Below are 20,027 nucleotides of genomic sequence, written 5' to 3'. Positions count from 1 at the left end.
TTATTACATTTATTGAAAATGTTTACCTCCGTGGCAGAAAAAAAATGTTTCATGAAAAAAAATTCGGAGAAATGTTAAGATTAACGCTGTAGGCACTGTTTATACAAGAATGAATTTGAAACTATTCATTCGCTCAGTAATTGTGGTTTGTAATTTAAAAAAAATTTTTTTTTTTGTTTAAAAATCAGAGAATATTCGAAATATTCAAAATCGATGAGTTAATTGGTAAATGGTAAAGATTCGCATATTCAAAGGCACTGTATTTAAGACTTATTTTGTAAATGCAAGTGAATGTTGAAATATTTTAACCGCACTGTATTCGTTTAATAATGCCAAGAGAAAAGAAACTGTTGGAATATTTGAAAGACACTGTATATAATACACAGTTTGAAAAGAGTCGCAAATGTAAGATATGTTGAAATATTTGGAATACACTGTATTCGTGTGATGCTTCGAAGGAATTGTTAACTATTTGAATGGCACTGTATTTGTTGCAAAAAAATGTGTAAATGTTTATGATATTCACTATGTTCAATTTCCGAAGAAATAATTGGAAAAAGGGAAATTAAGCTTCCACCGATAAAATAAATTTTCACCATTACCATTATGTGACTGTAACCTGTCTATATTGATATTTGAAGTCAATGAGAGATTTCAAAATTGATTAGCTTCGAATAATTATTGCAAACTTTTGGCGAAAAGATTTGATATTTTTGGTATTATACATATAAAATTGATGTATAATTTGCGTTTCAAAAAGGTTTTAAAAAAAATGTTTAAATTTGAAAGAATATTTTTCCGATTGTATTTATTACGAAGCAGTGTTCGCATTTAAAATAAAAAATTCAAGTTCCATGTTAATGTTTGAAAAAGAAAGAATATAGTAATATATGCGTGATAATTTGCATGTGGTGGCCGTATATTTAAAATTATTTTTAATGTACATTCAAAAAGTTTTCGATATTTAAATGTTTATATTAAATATTTGGTTAAATTGTGAGAAGAAAAATGTGTTGCTACATGCGCAGTATACAAATGTTTAGAAACAAAGTGTCAATTTTTGTTGCTACATGCATAGTATACAAATGTTTAGAGAAAAGTACATATGTAAAAAGGCAAAAGTGTCAAGTTGATTTGCTACATGCATAGTATACAGGTATTGAAAAAGATTACATACAGAAGCAAAGTGTCTACTTATACACAGAAATTAAATATTAGATATGTACGTATGTTCTAATCTACTCTACTGTACCGCTTTTTGTCTTTTCTGCTTGCTGGTGTATGTGTTGTTGGTATTTTTCCGCTTCTTGCCGATGTAGATGTTGCCGTCCAAGTGATGCCGTCGCCGACTGGTTTTTTCTTCTTACTTTTGTTATGTATAGCATGATTTTACTGCTACTAACGGTACTGCGTATTAAAACGTAGCGGGTGGTTGTGCTTATGTGTCAACGTTATGGTATGGTACAGCAGCTTCCAAAAACTTTTTACATATATGTATGTATGTACCACCACAATTCCACACGTAACTTTGGTTCAAGTTCAAATTAATTTTTAAATGTATGTATATACGAAGTTCTAAAAAGTATATTTTGCCATTTAGGATGTACCTTTTTCTTGTAGTTTATGAAATTTTATAAAAAATTTTTTTTTGTAGTATTTGAAATTTTATGATTTTTTGTAGTTTTTGATATTTTAAATTTTTTTGTAGTTTTTGAAATTTTCAAAATTTTTTTTTTTTTGTAGTTTTTGAAATTTTGTAATTTTTTTTTGAAATTTTTAATGTTTTTTTTTTGAAATTTTGTAATTTTTGTAGTTAGATTTTGTAGTTTTAAATTATAGATTACTTCATGTAATTTTTTGAATTTGTTGCAATCAGCTTTGTGTAATTTATATCATTTTATGTAAAATTTTTTTTTGTATGTATGTACTTTTTTTTTTTTTATTATTACAACCACCACCGCATCACAACCACCACGCACTCAGTTTTTAGCAAATTTGTAAATGTCTTTTAATTTTGTGCTGCAGGGAATTATTCCAGGTCCCCGGAGCCACCATTTTTCTGTAGGCATGGTCACGGTCGCCATGTGGCGAGACCGATTCCGGCGTGGCCAAAATGGTCTCCATGTGTCTCAGACAGTATAGAATCGTGCAGATTGATATGCAGGTATGCACTCGTTTGCATGCACGCACTGTATTTCACGACTGTTGAAATATTTGATCACCGCAATTAAAATAAAACACTCGTACTTTTACAATAATGTTGGTTTTGTTTGTGTCACACAAATTTATAGGTGAGCCGCTATATTTCTTATATTTTTGCGTACACGATATTACTTAGCGAAAATTTAGATGACTGCCCGAGTTGAATGCGCGTAAAAATCTGGCGTCATTCAATTTGACATTATGTGAGGTAACCCTCACTGTGAATGTTGCTTTGACAGGCAACCCCTATTGTGAATTCTTGTTGTGTTCCATACGCATTGCTTGACCTTATGGTCACGCAACACTTACCGTAGGGTTACCTTACAGTACTACTGCACCTCGGAAGCTCACCACCTCCATGCAGAGATTCACCCTCTGGTTCAGCGCAAGGGACGACGCCTCGAGCACTGGCTGATGTGGGAGCTATTAAGCCGAACGAGGTTCCCCCGCCTTCTCGCTCGGGTACTGGTTTCCCTGCCTGCGATGGTCCCTAGGGCATTTAGGAGTGAATACACCCTTATACCCACATTTAAAACAAAAAGGACTTTTTATGGGTTCCTCACAATATATATAGGAGTGCCCCATTCCCTGGCAATTCCAGCATTGGATTCCCGAGTAGTCCGGTCTTCTGCTGCGTCTATATTCCAGCGCCTCTATCTGCGGATCTATCTCGCCGTCCTCGCCTTCCATCTTCATGTCAGGGGTTGTCACGCGTGCCTCGCTTACATGCCGTCCTGGGTAAATGGCTCCCAGCAGCTTGCTCTCTTTCAGCACTTGTTCACCTCTGCGTGCTACATCGCGTAGATCATGGAGGGTCCTTACGTCCGCATTAAAAAGCATTAGCTTAAGGCTACTGTTGACGTTCCTTTTTATTATGTCAATCAGTAGAAGCTCTGACATCGGCTCCCTTAAGCGCGCGTTCAAGGAGATTATGTCCGCGTGAAACACGTCATAACACTCACTTGCCTTTTGCTTCCGCATGGAGATCTCCATCATGATCTCGTGGTCCGTTTTCAAAGTGCCAAACTCTCTTTTTAACGAGTAGCACAAAAAGGCATATGTCGCATTTGGGTTTTGTTTTGTGAACAGCCAGTACCATTCTTCGGCTCGTCCCGAAAGGAATAAGTGGAAACTGGCCATTATTTGTTCGTCAGGGCATTGTGTGCGCTCACACAAGGTGTTCAATTTGAAGAGGAAATCGGCTACGCTCCCAGTGCCGTCGAATGCGATTTTCCACTCCTGCGGTTTTACGGCTATGCTGCTTGGAGTCGGGTACATTGGTGGTACTACCGATGGCAATGGGTTACGGTCCATCCTACTCGCGTTCCTGTGTTGCTGGTTTGCTTGCTGCGTGGATTCGAGAGCGGCGTTGAGCTGGGCCATGTTGGCTCTAATTGAGCCCATCTCTCTCCGCATTTCCTCCTGCGAAGCCTGGAACAGTTGGTGTAGCACGTCCACCCACGAGCCTCCACGAGTGGCTTCGTCCTGCATTCCTACGGTATTCGCCCGATCACTTGTAGCGTCTCCAAAATTTCCCATCTCCTGGTTTGGTGGTAAAGCACCAGCTCCTTCGGGTGCGTAGATCGCCACATTGGGCATTAGCCCCGAGATATCGTGCGCGTCCACATGACTGGTGCTTACAGGTATGTCCAGTTTTTCGCGAGGCCCATTCAGGTCCGAGCCGATGTTTAATAACGCGGGGTCTCCGTATTGTCCGCCCACTGGGGTGTGCACCCCCAAGGGACGCCTGGCCTGAGAGAAGGCCCCTCTATTTATATTACCGCCCCGGTTCTGGTTTCTCCGGGGATTCCCTGCACTCCCAAACTATTCCGGCCCGGTTGCCCGAATGACTGGTCGCGCGACATGTTCAAGAAAAAAAAATTGGTCAAGCAAAAAAAAACTTATGCCCGTAAGGCGCTTAGTGATACAAAAAAAGGTTTATATATATGAATTTATATTTAAAAAAAAATGAAACTTCCAAAAGCTGGAAAAAGAAGCGATTAAATACTTTAGATATAGGTCGTGAAATCAATGGGAATGCTGACATCCCCCTTCCGAAGGCACTCGGGATACAGGCTAACAAAAAAAACATAAATCCATTCATACTTGCCCCTAGTGCTCCCAACCGCAGTGCGAGGGGGTCTTAAGGCCCCCCTCCGAGACTGGTTGGGCCACTAGGGTCCGCTCCAGGCACACACGGGTCAGTCTCAACACGCCCAGCCGCAACGCAGGGGCAGTCTCCAGGGGGCTTGCCCCTGGGACTGGTTGGGGGTGTTGAGGCCGCCCGTCCATTCTCACTGGACACCCCTCCTGCCTCCGCCGCAATGGGTGGAGCGGTTTCGGAACCGCCCCCCCCAGTCTGGTGGGACAGGTAAGGGTGCCGCGTGGGATCCCAGCTCACCCGTCACAATCCAGGTGGTATTCGGTGGTACCACCTGAGACGTGGCTGAGCTGGGGTCCGTACAACTCGCACACACACTCACAGAAGACAACACAAATTCGGCATAAGGGGACTATATATACAACAAAAAAAAATTAAATATTACAAAAAAAATCCCAATTTAGCGGACATATAATTTTCCATCGCCGACTGCGGACAACTTCCGGTTACAAAAAAAAAAAACCCCAATTACAAAAAAAACTAAGTGCGTTCAGCACTGCCTCATTGGGTGAAAATAAAAAAAAATTCAGGAGACTTGACGTAAAGTCTCGTGGCTCCCTCCGCTACTGCCCCCGATGACCAGCCCGGACAATCTGATCCGTCTAACCATCCCACCGCAACGTAGGTGGCAGCTCTGTGGCTGCTCACTCGGACTGGTGGGATGGTCAACCTCACAGGTTGACCCGACTGACCCCCGCGGTCAGCGCTTCAGGCGCCACGTTGGGCGCCATCTGTTATGGTAATCGCATTTACAAGGGAGCAGTAAGGAAGGCGGTCGGCATGATGTGTTGGTGCACAGTGGCTAGTCATTGTCGGCTGGGCGGGTCCTTGCCAACCTTACTGTTCCTGCGCCATAAACAGAAAAAATGGTCATATCATGCCTATCAAAACTGAAAGCTGTCAAATTCAAAAAAAACCGACAGAAGCGCAGAGACCGACTCAAAACGCTTATAAATTCGAAAGAAAACGACATCCGGCCGAACCGGATGCCACGGACAAACCGTTAGACATTCCAAAATTTAAAAATTCAAATAAAAAAAAAGACTGACGCAAGAAAATTTACCGAACCAGACATGGCCGGTTACTACTCTGAAATCAAAATACCCGCTGAAAATCAAACTCAAAAGAAAAAAACGGCTGAAAAATAAAAATACAAATAAAAGGGCCGAATATATCTTGGGGGCGCCGCGGGTGTTGTTGCGACGCCCGGTGCATTTGTCCCACCCTCAAATAACCATGGCCACCGACGCACCTATAATTCGGTGGCCCCTTACCTGTATGCCCTAAGTGCCTTCTAAGTAAAGGGAGACGTCAGCATTCCCATTCTAATTACAATTTATTTATAACAATTCATTTTCCTTTTGTTTGATAACTTATTTCAACACTAATTTACCCTAGGCCTTACAGTACCTTTATGTTTTATAGGATTCGTTTAAATGTATGATTTGTTTTCTCTCTTGAGTGCATAAGTTACATCAACAACAAAAAGTTATATATATATTTTTTTTCTTTTAAAAATTACGTTCAGCTCAGGCAGTACCTAATAACATCATATTTAGAATAACTAACACTATTTTGTTTTGGGTAGTTAATATTTTTTTCTTTGAAAATTACGTTCAGCTCAGGCAGTACATAATGATATCATGCTTAGAATAACTAACACTATTTTGTTTTGTGTAGATAATTATAAAGTTTCTGACCAACCTCAATTCGATCATATGTTTATTCGTACGTGCCTACAATCAGTAATAAAGCATCAAATATGCACGGTTATGTACGACCATGTTTATATACACATGTTTGTATATTTCGACTTCGAAAGACGGGGAAGCATCAATCCTGTCCCAAATATGTCATTAGAAATCTTCCCAAATGTACGCATGCAGGCTGGTGATACTCTTTCAATGCCAATACGCAAGAAGCCAAAAGGAATTGGCGTCCTGAACGCAAACTTAGTGACCGCCTATATACTACATATGTATACCCATATACATGTTAACCATATATATTTGCTGAACAGCATACATGCCCGGTTTAGGAAGAATGCTAAGAGCAAAAAAAAACTTTCATCCGTTTATACCTTAGTACTACGAAAAATTAATGGTAATCGGAAACGAACTTACGTTTTGAAGCAGCAATGTTGTCCTCCGTCGCGTAGAAGGCCTCCTCCGCACCCGTGGTACTTGTTTTCTCCCTGCTTAACGCGCTGTTAGAAACATTATTATTTATGGAACGATAAGGTAATATTCTTAGCGACTGTGCTAATAACTCCACCGCATTATTTCAGGAAGAAAAAAAACGGATTTATTCTTTTGGTTTTCTTTTGCAAAACTACTCGCGTATCTTGACATATGACCTGCGCTATCACTGAGCATTCCATTAATAATAACTTTTCGTAGCAAAAGCAAATATAGGTGTACACATGCACATATGTCTATGTATTGGATACGTTATTTGTAGGTGAATAAAAAAATATTCTCATTGAGGAGAGTCTGGCTTCTACTAAGTTACTGTGTTAATTCACGAAACATTTTCTTTGCTGTTTTACGCTAGTAGCGGTTTTTACATATAGATTTAGGTATGAATAAATGAAGGTATTTACACTAAGTGAAAGAAAAATGAGGTTACATTTCTTTTGCTTGTTTGCTTCGTACGCAAGATTTGTGCGTTTACAGGGAAACAATTAAGTCTACTACATTTTCCTTTGTATGTATGTATTTATTTGAAAATTTGTTCCTAGCACAACAATTTTGACAAATTATTTAACAGTGCTAGTCATGAATAGCATGAGCTATAAAAATTGAACATTTATAATAATAAATTAGATTAATCAAATTAAATTAAATATAGCGGACAATAGTGAAATATTTATGTATGTAAATGTAAATCTTAAAACTAAAGAAAAGTTGTTAATAAATATTAAAAGACAGCAGTAGTGATGATAACCTTTGGCTGGTTATAGATTGAATAGTATTTAACAAACAAAGAAAGAAGACACAGAGAAAGGAAAAGGACTTAGAAATGAACATTTTAACAACAACAATTTGAGATCCAGTTTAAGAGTCGTTAAAAAATGATGTTAGCTCTTTTCTGAAGTGCAGAGCATTACTTAAGAGTCGAAGACTAGTAGGTAGCGAGTTCCAAAGACGTATTGCAGTAACAAAGAATTGGCGCTCAGAGGTTAGCGAGCGGTATCTGATGTGCTTAAGAAGAAGCACCGATCTTGATGATTGCAGAAAAATAAGCTTACGATATAGATAGTCAGGTTCCTTCGTGTGTATCAATTTATGGAGGAAGGACAGTGTTTTGACTTTTTTGTTTCTTTTCTTCTAACTTGCTAATTTCAAAATTTTATGATCAGTTTATTTATTTGGAACGAACTCACCCAAGTCAGGTTGCAGGCCATCGGTATAGGCTCTGCCGTTGTCGTTGTCGTTGCAGGTTGGTGTTGGTACTGTTGGTAGTTGTTGCGCTCTGGTCCGAGGTGATCGAGTGAACCTGGTGGCAATGAAACTTCGTGTTGACTTTTATGACCCGGATGACTTGGTGCTAATTTTGGCTTGCGTTGTATTATGCTGCAGCGTACTGCTGCCGTTTCTTAATTGTCCTTATGTTACTACGAAAAACACACAATTGCGTGGTTGCTGTTGACTAGGATTGGTCCTTTGGTGTGGATTAGTTGCTTTGCTTTATATATGAGTGTTTTTATGCTTGGTGACGATGATTTGATACTGTTACCGGAGACTGATCTTGAAATGAGTAGACGAACGGAATATTCCATTCAACTCAAAATACAATCTGAAATTTTACAGCAAAATTGTCTTTGTTGCCGCTGCACTTTTAAGGAAACTTGATTACACACGCCATTTTTCCATATTGTCCACTTCTTCTTGCTTTTGATTTAAGGAATTGGGTTTTTTTTTGTTTTATATCTTAATCAACTGGCTCGAAACAAATAAAAATCTACCACCTTTCATGGCCGGAACCTCGTGCTAAAAGACAAGAAAAATTCTTCCTCTTAGTGATCGCAGGTCTATCTTTTTCTTCTTTCGATATTTTTTTTATCGCCACTTTCGCCACATCGCTAGGTGTGTTCGCGTGAACGCGCACCCAAGTGGGTCGTAGCCGTAGACCGTAGCAGCGGACCGTAACAAATTAAAATCGCGCTCCACGTCAGTTTAAATTGAAAATACTTTTTTAGAGATAAAATGGTGTTTATTTCGACTATGACTACGGACCAATTTGTTTATGTTTACGTACACGTTGTTGTTGTGTTAACAGTGCAATCTACTCATAATGCATACGATTGAGTTAAACGCATCTATATGAAAAACTGCTTATGTGAAGGTACTTTTAGGAAATGCAATTTGTATGAGGACATACGTCGCATTTCGAATTTTTCACCCGACATGACGTATTTGGTGTAAATGTGTATTAAATTTGCCAAGTATATTAATCTACCACAATTGCGTTTGGCTACACTGCATAAATTAGCTATTTTTACGGACAGCCTAGGAGCAATAAGTAATCTTGATTGTGACAGCACAACAAATTTTTTAGTAGCGGCAAAGAGGATAGATATATATATATATATATATATAATATAAGTGTCATACGCAGCGATAACAAAAAATGATGGACAAAAAAAAGAAGTGTTACCAGACATTAGAAAGAATCATCCCCTAATTGTCAAGCCGAATAAAAAGCAAAATATAGAAATAACCAAAACTGACCTAAACTCGAAAGTTGATCCTAAAGGGCTGCAAATAACTAATATAGTAGCAAGGCAAAGCGGATTTGTTATTGTTGAAAGCGAAAATGACCATGAGCGTGACAAAATAAAAAATGCCATTGAGAATAATCTGGGAAATAACTATGAGGTTAAGATTCCAAAAAAAGTGAAACCAGCAGTCATGGTGACTGGTATAAATTTTAAATATAGCGACGAGGAACTGGTGCAAAGAATTAAACGACAAAACATTTGTTTAAGTGAAATGGAAATCAAAATTGTTAAGCAATATGAAGTGAAAAAGAACGCGAAAAACTATTATAATGCTGTGATAGAAATGAATGTTGAAGCGTTCGCAAATGTACTAGCTGGAGAGAGGCTTAATGTAGGTTGGGAACGTTGCCGAGTATATGATGCAGTGCAGGTATTGTGTTGTTTTAAATGCAAAGGCTTCAATCACTTAGCGGGTGACTGCAAGGAAAAGGAAGTATGCACAAAATGCTTGGGTGAGCATAAACATACACAATGCATAAAGGATGCAGTAAACAAGTGCATTAACTGCATACGAGCAAACAAGGAGCTGAATCTAGGACTTGACGAAAACCATGATACTCTGGATAGAACTTGTCCCGTATACCAACAAAAGCTAGATGCAAGGAAAAGGAAAGTTGTTTATTAGCAACCAAAGAAAATCCTTACTGCAGCGCAAAAGTCAAAATATTACTTAAATCGAGATAGCAATATATACAACTTGGAATGCATTTATCTTAATATTAGTAGTATCATAGCAAATAAAATCGAGCTGGAACGTCTTATTGAAATGAGAAGACCAAATATTGTGTTATGTACGGAAACGTGTACAACAGAACATATCTTGGATTCTGAACTTAGTATTCCGACATACAAATGCATTCGTTGCGACTCTCAAAGTAGGCATACTGGCGGTGTTGTCATGTATGTGAATGAAAATATACAATTTAGCATAGTTTGTAATAAAGCTATCAACATGAATGTGTGGTGCATTATTGTAAAAATAAACAAATGCGCGTTAAAATGGAAAATCGGTGTACTATATCACTCACCAAGTAGCAGTGACTCCACCTTTATTACTTATCTAAATGAAATCATCACTGAACATTTCAAGGAGGCGGATAATAATTTAATAATTGGTGATTTTAATATCAATGTAAATGTATCGTCAACATACTCAAACCAGCTAACAAGTTTATTTGCACAAATGGCAATGATACAAAGGATAAACTTCGACACAAGGATAACAGAGTACTCGTCTACAAGAATTGATTTGCTATTCAGTAACAATGATAAAGTTAAAGCAGTAAATATAGGTGAACATCGCATTTCTGACCATGAGACAATCCACTTCGAAGTGCCAACAACAAAGCTTTGTAAAATGAGAAGGTATGTCACTGTTACATGTTGGGAGTACTATAGTGCTGAAAATCTTTTAACTTTGCTACGAACATGCGATTTCTGCTTTATGTCAATTTCCGGAGTAGAAACTAAAACTAAAGCCCTAAACGAAGTTTTAACTGTGGCTATGCAAGCACTGACTTATATAAAGAGGACCCAAATACAGAGAAGAAATAAGTGGTACGACCGAGAATTAACAAACCTGCATAAAAGAAAAATAGAATCTTATAAAACTGCTCGAAATACTGGATTTTGGGACGAATATAACGTCATTAAGAAAATATATAAAAGAACCATAATTTATAAAAAAAAGAAATACATGGAAGATAGAGTAAATCATAACAATGGCGATATGAAACGTATGTGGAAGTGTCTAAAAGACGTCGTCGAGCTTAATGATGTTAAAAAACATATCACTAAAATTGTAATTAACGGTGAATGCCTGGAAAATTAATATGATATAGCTAATGCCCTAAATATCTTTTTTATACAAAGTATTGTTGAAATTAATGATAGCATCGAAGAAATTGTAAATGGGGATGAAATAAGCGCAAATCATAGTAATCCATTTGAAACATTTAAATTTACTGACATTGTAGTGGACGATATTATTATTATCACAAAATCACTTAAAAACAAATATGGCGGGGACAAGCTTTTATCGGAGGGTGTCGTTAAAGATGCCATGACATATACTGCTAATTTCTACAAAGACATAATTAACGAATCCTTAAACAGCGGTATTGTACCTAGTTACTGGAAAATTTCAACAATAATACCTGTTTAAAAAGTAAAAAATACAATGAAACCTGAGGAACTACGTCCAATTAACACGTTACCTACAGATGAAAAAATTATGGAGACAGTGGTGAAGGATCAACTTGTGGCATACTTAGAGAAGCACAATGTGATTATCCCAGAACAATCGGGATTCAGGAAGAGCCATTCTTGTGAAACAGCGTTGAATATGGTAATTGCAGATTGGAAAGAACACATGGCGGACAAAAAATTTACGGTGTCTGTCTTCTTGGATTTAAAACGGGCTTTTGAAACTGTCGATAGATCTGAGCTATTGGACGTTATGTTTAAAATTGGTATAAGAGGAAAGGCGTTGGAATGGTTCCGGAGTTATTTGGGTGACAGAAAACAGAGAACGATAATTGGAAAGGAGGTTTCATCAGTAGTGGATGTTAACATTGGTTTACCACAAGGCTCGGTCTTGGCGCCAATATTGTTTACATTGTATATCAATGATATCAAAAGATGCTTAAAATATTGTAAATTACGTCTATTTACGCTTGATGCATTGCTTATCATAAGTGAAAAATATGCAGAATGTGCCATGCTGAAAGTACAAGAAGACCTGGACTCGCTATACAAATGGTTATGCCTTAGAAAACTGAAATTAAATGTCGAAAAAACTAAGTTCATGATATTTTGTAAAAACACTAATATCATAAGTAACAATAGTTTAAATAATATTACGCTGAAGGTAAAAAACATGGAAATCCAAAGAGTAGACAAAATTAAGTATTTAGGAGTTTTGATTGATGATAATTTAAATTTTGGAGAGCATGTAACTTATCTGGAAAGGAAAATTGCACAGAAGATAGGCTTCATGTATAGAACATGTAAACATATCAGTCAAAGTAATAAAATATTGGTATATCGTTCAATTATTGAACCACACTTTATTTATTGTCCTACTATTCTGCTATTAAGTAATGATATATATATTAAGAAACTTCAAATACAGCAAAACAAGGCAATGCGATTTATTTTAAAATGTCCTCCAAGAACGCCAAAAATTGTAATGCTCAATAGATTAAACTGGCTTAGTATTAAACAGTCAGTTAGTTATTTCACATTGAAATTTATACACCAACTTAGGTTAGGAATGTTACCGAATTACCTGAGTAGTAAAATACATTATAATCATGAAAATCACAATTATGGAACAAGAAATTGCAATAATATAAGACTGCCTAGAATAAGAACTGAGTTCGCCAAAAGGTCTCTTGAATATTTAGGGTATAAAATGTATAATGAGTTACCTTCTGATTTGAAAGACTGTGAAAATATTAGTAAGTTCAAAGAAAAATTGTTTTTATATTGTACGTCACTAAATGTGACATGAGTATTTATGTTTAATCTCTTATTTTAACCTAAACTAGGTCTTAAGTAATAATAAATAAATAAAAATAAAAAATTAATTTTCTGCATAATGCTGGTCTTGCTAATTCACTTTAAAGATTAAAAAAAAAATAATAATAATAATAGACTTTAGATGTAAGATTGCTAGGTATTAGAATATTTTCCCTAATACAAATAAAAACTGTTGTATTAAAAAGATAAAAAGGAGTATAGATATATGTATATATATATATAGATATATACAAATCTTAATTTTAAGTAAAAAATGTTAAACAGTAGTAATGAACATTTCAAAAAAAAAGAAAGGAAAAAAAATACATCAATCAAAATAACTTGCAAAAATGTATACTTTAACAAGTTAAGTTAAGTTAAAATTATAATAAGTAGGATAAAGGGATGAGATACTTATGATATGCTAATATGTACACAACTTATCAAAATGTAATAAATTTGTAAGCCTACCACCATATTTTTTGAAGTAAAAAGTAAAAACAATATGGAATTGAGATAATAAGTACAACTCTGTGAACATGGGAGCAAATGACAGAACGCACAGCTGTCATCTGAGGTTCACATTTTCACATCGCCAAAAATTGTTAAAGAAAGTCAATTAATTAAATAATATAACTCTCACCATTTTAGCCATTGTTTACTATATAGTTTGGCAGCTTAAGTAGAGGTTATGTTGCGAATAGAGTGGAAGGCAGTGGACTAGGCAGTCGAATGTCATATAATGAAGGAATGGTGTTCGGAGTTTTTTCAAAGTTAAAAAAAAAATGATAAAAGCTTTAATATAAATAAAACTATTGTTTTAATAACAACAAAAACGCCATATATATTCTGTATGCATAAATTTGTAAGGATTATCCCACTTTAAAATTTGAATTAAATAATCTAAAGTTTTGAAACTGAGTCGAGAACTGTGCGTGTGAATGTGCGAATTTTCACCGATCAGCTGTTAGTTGCGCTACTTGGTAAAATTTACAATGATTTTAGCTGTATGTGCGACAGCATCAAAGCGCAAAAAAAAGAGAATTGCTACATAGCAAAAGTTCACGTTATTTGATTGTTCTATTTGTTCAAGAAAAATGCATCCCGATCTAACTGAACGAATTTTACAACATTTAGAAAGCAATGACAAAATTAATACAATTGATTTAGCCACATTGTTTGGTGTTGACCATCAAAAAATTGTGGGGGCTTTGAAAAGCATTCAGGCTCACGTAGAGTTTGTTGTAGCTGAGGCAACATTGGACAAAAGCTTAGAATTAACTGAAGAAGGACAAACTGTAATGGAAAATGGTAGCCATGAAGCCGTCTTGTATGCTGCAGTCCCAACAGATGGTATAGTGCATGATGAACTTATGAAAAGCTGTCCGAATGCAAAGATTGGCTATAGTAAAGCTATGGCACTTGGTTGGTTGCATTTGGACAAATCTGTCGATCCGCCACTTGTTCGGAGAAAAGTTGAAAGTATTGAAGACACTGTCAAAAAGTCGCTTGAAGAGATCTCAAAAAACAAAACTGATTTACCAGCACATGTTATTAAAGAGTTCAAAAAGCGCAAGTTACTGCAAGAAATTACAACAAAAAGCTTTATCTTAAGTAAAGGAACCGAATTTGCGACCACACTTACAAAGTTGGAAACAGATCTAACAATTGATATGCTGGCAAGTGGTTTATGGAAGGACCTTAAATTCAAATCTTACAATTTCGACGCTTTGGGTGCTGCACCTGCACGCGGTCATTTACATCCCCTACTAAAAGTACGCACAGAATTCCGTCAAATATTTTTAGAAATGGGTTTCTCAGAAATGCCAACAAATAATTACATTGAATCATCATTCTGGAATTTCGATGCTCTTTTTGTGCCACAACAACATCCGGCCCGCGATGCACAAGATACTTTTTTCATTAGTAATCCGGCTAAAAGTTATAAATTTCCACAAGAATACGTGCAACGAGTACAGAAGGTACATTCATCAGGAGGCTATGGCTCAACAGGTTACGTTTACGATTGGAAATTGGAAGAGGCTCAACGTAATACTTTACGCACGCATACTACGGCAGTAAGTGCACGTATGCTATATAAGCTCGCGAAGCAACCGGAAGGTTTTCGACCTGTCAAATACTTTAGTATTGACAAAGTGTTTCGCAATGAAACTTTGGATGCGACGCATTTGGCTGAATTTCATCAAGTGGAAGGAGTGGTAGCAGATGTAGGTCTTACTTTAGGCGATTTAATTGGTACGCTCTTTGAATTCTTCCGTAAATTGGGTATTGAAAAATTAGAATTCAAACCAGCTTACAATCCATATACGGAGCCAAGTATGGAGATTTTCTGTTTTCATCCAGGACTTAATAAATGGATTGAGGTTGGAAATTCGGGCATCTTTAGACCGGAGCTTTTGCTGCCAATGGGTTTGCCGGAAAATGTAAACGTTATTGCTTGGGGTCTATCGTTGGAACGTCCGACCATGATAAAATATGGCATTAATAATATACGAGATTTAATAGGTCCCAAGGTTGATTTAAAAATGGTTGAAGAGGGGCCAATATGTCGTTTGGATAAATAAATTTTTTTAAATATTTATAAAAAAGTACATTAAAACTTGTGTTGTAGTGTCTCACAGAAACATGATGTCAATTAAATTTCTAGCTTATTTAAAATAGCGATTCCATGAACCAAAAAAGTCCGTAATCATATTTACTCTCCGAAGGTTTTGGGAGTGTTACTGATGTTGATGGTTCTTTGGGGATACAGATGCCGTACGTTCCTGTATGAAATACCATTAAGGCACAATTCCGCGTTAGCTATTTAATATGATCACATTTCACCTTCCAGGTCATTCCGCCCATATCCCGTAGTTCAATGAGGAACATGGTATCGCCAGAGCCTCGTATGCTAAAGAAACAGAACCGCCACGGCTAGGTAAGGTTTACAAATGGATTGTAGGGCAACTAGTTTATAATGGCCCAAAAATTTGGCGATTAATTTTTAGAAAAGCAAAACGGTTTGTTTGTAAAAAGAGTAGCCAATGGCTATGCGCGTAAGTATTTCTGGCCAAGTAGTGTGCCAGTGTATAAACTATTAAAAGGCAGTAAACTCTGGCGAGCTTAAGCCAGCTAAGAGTTTGCTGAAAACTGTACGGAATTGTGGCTGAGAACATATGTTTGTTTTACATGTTAATTTTGTAGTTATATCTGTTTGAACTCTAAAATTACAACAAATATTTCTTCAATAATTCTATGATTTATTTAATTATAACTAATCAAGTAATGGCTTTCAATAAAATAATTTTCAATAATAAATTCACGAACTCTGATCATTTACAATACTATTTACAGCCGATATTGTTTCTTCGCGCGCTATTGGCGGTCCACAATCCATCGAGTTGTGAAAATTTTCTGGCAAAAATGACGTATACGTTGCATTTTGTATAAGCTCTACTATAACACGCTTAGCCTCCTCTTCCTTTTGATGAATTTCAGCTGTATTCTCATTCAGCTCCGAGTCATATTCTACCACAGTTTCTTCACTAGGCGGCATTACCTCGTCTGAGTTTATTGGTTCATCATTAATTAACGGCAAGTCAATAGTACGATCACGTTTTGACTTTGCTGTGGGTTTCGGCGATTTATGCATTACTTTATAATGATGGCTTAAACCCGAACTGAAGTTGAATATTTTACCACATGCTTTGCATGTCAGCACTTTTTTGGGTCGTGGTGCATGTATTTTCATATGCTGTGTTATTCGTAAAGTCAGCTTGCCACAAACGACACAACACTGTGGTATTTGTTCTTTATGTCTATGCAAATGCTGCTTCAATATACATTCAGTGCTATATTTACGCCCGCAAATATGACAACGATATGGTTGACCGGACACATGTGCCTTTACATGCTCCTCGAAACGATCGCGTGTATCAAAGTTTTTGCGACAAATTTCACAATTAAATGGTCTGGAGAGATGTATCTTGCGCATATGAGTCTCTAAAAGCGTTAGACTAGTTAGTCTGCGATTGCATATTTTACAAATGAAACCATCTGGATAGTGTACTTCTTGTATATGCTCTTTCAAGTCAGGAATTTTATTGAATAATTGATCACAATCGGAACATTTATGAGCCAACTTTACTCTGCTATCGGATTCTAAATAATGTGTACGCTTGTGTATGGTTAAACTGAAGGCACTACGAAATTTTCGACCACAAGCTGGACATGTGGTCTTATCATCGAGGCATTCGCCCATATTTTTATTCAGTCCTGTTATTTTATGCGGTGTACCAGCGTATCTAGTTATATCGAATGATTTTGATTGAGTTTCCGGTAAAAGTGTTATCACCGTTTCGCCAATTATATGCCGTTTTGGTTCTGCTGCTCCGTTAGTTGATGCAGACGCCTCATTTTGATTATCAATTATACCATCAACACCTATTTCTGCATTTGGCACATGATTTACATTTAGTATTTTGGTATTTTCTGTATCATAATGCCGTGAGCGTCGCTCCTCTTCATATTTGATGCGTTCATATAATTCCGCTACACGATTTTTTAATGCAATAACTTTTACTGTAGTTATACGTTTTTTCTTTCTAATTGCTTCCCCCAAATGTGCTTGCACATCCACATTATCTGTATGCAATGTGTTTCCAATATCTTTTGCATCTTTATCCAGTTTACCAGCAACCTCATATTCGTAAAATTCATTTGAGCAGGTATTTTCCTCTTTGGGTATCATACCGTCATTTTCTTCTAATTCTTGCCACATTTCTGCCTCTACTTCGGCTGCTATTTCTTCCGCTTCATCCAGCTCTTCCACTACCATTTTAGCTTCATCAAAACCAGCTAAATCACATGGCAATAAGGACACATTCGTATTTTCTTCATAGGCTAACATTTTGGAAGAAGTTGAAATATTATCACCATCGCAATCTTCATAACCGCAGCGAGCAGAATTGCCATCACTTTGTGGCAAGTCGGAACTGAACTCTTCACATATCGCCTCACCATCATGTTCGTTTATATGTTCACTTAAATGTTGACAAAAATAATTAATATTATCGCTTACTTTTTCACAATATGTGCAAAAAAATTTTAATATACGCGTCGTCTCATTGTAGAATATTACTCCGCATTGTACGTCATCATCTTGCAGATTTGTGATTGCACCATTATTTTGCTCTCTGTCACCATTGAGTAGAATATCTTCAAATGTGTGTCCATCACTTGAATTCATTACGAAAGACGAACTAAGTACAATATAAGCATATTTGTTTAAAAATAAAAAAAAATTATTTTAACAGTTGCTTCTTCTTTAATAAGTAAATTTATTGTTTACCGTCTTAACGCCCGAGCACAATGCACAAACCCCGGCCCAGCCTAATAAAAGGGAACGGCGCACTAAAGGCGTATTTACAAAACACGCTTTGGTCGCTTCATAGCAAGGAAAGCGGCAATGGGTTTCAATAGCTTTTGGCACTGTCAAAGCGAAGCAATGCGAACAACACGCTAATGTATCAGAGCAAGTATTTTGCCTTAATTTTGATGTGATAGGCCCGAAACATATGATTTTTGATGCATCTGCATTGCAAAAGTAGCCAACTTTTGTTGCAAAGCAAACAGTTGTGATGTAAACAACTCTGTTCGTGTAAGTTTTCGCCTCCCTTGTATACAATTAAATCGCTTATTAACTAAGCATAGAGCCGTATAGTTCACTCCCATTCAATTTCTTGGATCAGGGCTAACACTTAAATTAACACATTTTTTGTTATAAATCCAAAAAATGTTTCAGTGATGACAGTAAGACTATCACAACTGACCAATTTCATATTAATGTCTTTTTTTTCATATAATGCATTTATTTTAATTTTTTATCTTTAAGAAATAACATATGTTAATTTTTTAATAACAATAAATTTTCACACACAGGCTTAATGAACAGAGGCTTACAGCCTCATTCTGTTTGGCGAACGATACACTCAACGAACGATACCTGCTTGGCCCATATCGTGTGCTCATGGTATTATGAATATTTTTATGGTATCGCATCTTCGGTGGAAGCAGTAAGGAATGCGGTCGGCATGATGTGTTGGTGCACAGTGGCTAGTCATTGTCGGCTGGGGCTGGTCCTTGCCAACCTTACTGTTCCTGCGCCATAAACAGAAAAAAAGTTCCTATCATGCCTGTCAAAACTAAAAGCTGTCAAATTCAAAAAAACCTGACAGAAGCGCAGAGACCGACTCAAAACGCTTATCAATACAAAATAAAACAACATCCGGCCGAACCGGATGTCACGGACAGACCGTTAAAACATTCAAAATTTAAAATTCAAAAAACAAATAAATCTAACGCAAAAAACATTACCGAACCGGACACGGCCGGTTACTAACGCTGAAATGAAAAAAAACGCTGAAAATTAAAATGAGAAAAACAAAAAGGGCCCAATATAACTTGGGGGCGCCGCGGGTGTTGTTGCGACGCCCGGTGCATGTCACACCCTCAAAAACCATGGCCACCGACGCACCTAATTTTCAGTGGCCCCTTACCTGATTCCCTAAGTGCCCTCTAAATAAATGGCGACGTCAGCATTCCCATTTTAAATACTTATTTATTTATAATTCATTTCTATTAACGTATGTATGCAACAAAAAAAATAAGATAGTGCAGGTTTCTTAACCAGGGCTACAGCATTGTTGAACTACTAATAGCTATTTACACTATGAAAATGTAGGTAAGAGTGTGTAGTGTATAAAGTGAGAGAAAAAAAATGATCCAACAGTTCACCCTTTATTGGGCCGAAATCGAAACGAAATCTAACATGAATACTTAAAGCCCGCATTACTGATACTTAGCATAGACTTGACTTGACTTGGCGTAAACTTGGCAACTTAGCCACGATTATACTCCACTTGGCGCATAAAATCTGGCATCATAATCAGCGTTGAAATTTATTTTTAAATAAATGTCAATTTGTATGACAAAATGAAATGGAAACAAACAAATGGCATCTCAAAATGTAAACGTCACTTATAACTTACATATAAAATCAAAATTCAACAGACTTCTAAGTCAAGTTAAGTTTTGAGTAATCAGTAACATGCAATGTTCATTTAACAGAACTGTATGTGACAGTTCGCAAGCCAAGTCAAGTATATGCTAAGTATCAGTAATGGAGCCTTAAGTCTGGCTAAGTGATGAATCATGCAATGCATTGTACCCAATTATACTGTTTTCACACAGAAACTTAATGATCTCATTTCACCTGCTAATGAAATCGTAATTTTTTTGCTTTCACACAGAAGTAACTGCTCGATTAGTATGAAGGATGCGACAGACAATCATGGC

At 36.8% G+C, this 20,027-nt stretch overlaps 2 protein-coding genes across 2 annotated transcripts; one reads left to right on the top strand and one right to left on the bottom strand.

Moving 5' to 3' along the window:
- The first annotated feature begins 13,654 nt into the window (after positions 1-13,654).
- alpha-PheRS (phenylalanine--tRNA ligase alpha subunit) lies at positions 13,655-15,313 on the top strand. Its single transcript, XM_067780906.1, has one exon. It carries the CDS (start codon positions 13,766-13,768, stop codon positions 15,251-15,253), a length of 1,488 nt encoding a protein of 495 aa, XP_067637007.1. The 5' UTR covers positions 13,655-13,765; the 3' UTR covers positions 15,254-15,313.
- A 590-nt stretch (positions 15,314-15,903) lies between these two features.
- Positions 15,904-18,135, bottom strand: LOC137249422 (uncharacterized). Its single transcript, XM_067780905.1, has 2 exons — positions 18,022-18,135; positions 15,904-17,932 (listed from the first exon to the last, which is right to left on the bottom strand). Exon 2 carries the CDS (start codon positions 17,917-17,919, stop codon positions 15,991-15,993), a length of 1,929 nt encoding a protein of 642 aa, XP_067637006.1. The 5' UTR covers positions 17,920-17,932; positions 18,022-18,135; the 3' UTR covers positions 15,904-15,990.
- Positions 18,136-20,027: the final 1,892 nt, after the last annotated feature.

The sequence above is a fragment of the Eurosta solidaginis genome, chromosome 4, assembly GCF_040869045.1.
Source record: "Eurosta solidaginis isolate ZX-2024a chromosome 4, ASM4086904v1, whole genome shotgun sequence".
NCBI lineage: Eukaryota > Metazoa > Arthropoda > Insecta > Diptera > Tephritidae > Eurosta > Eurosta solidaginis.
This window is presented reverse-complemented; position numbering and strand designations above follow the sequence as displayed.

Excerpts from the sequence above, each read along its gene's own strand:
- LOC137249422 (XM_067780905.1), bottom strand. The coding sequence starts at position 17,919 with ATGAATTCAAGTGATGGACACACATTTGAAGATATTCTACTCAATGGT.
- alpha-PheRS (XM_067780906.1), top strand. The coding sequence starts at position 13,766 with ATGCATCCCGATCTAACTGAACGAATTTTACAACATTTAGAAAGCAAT.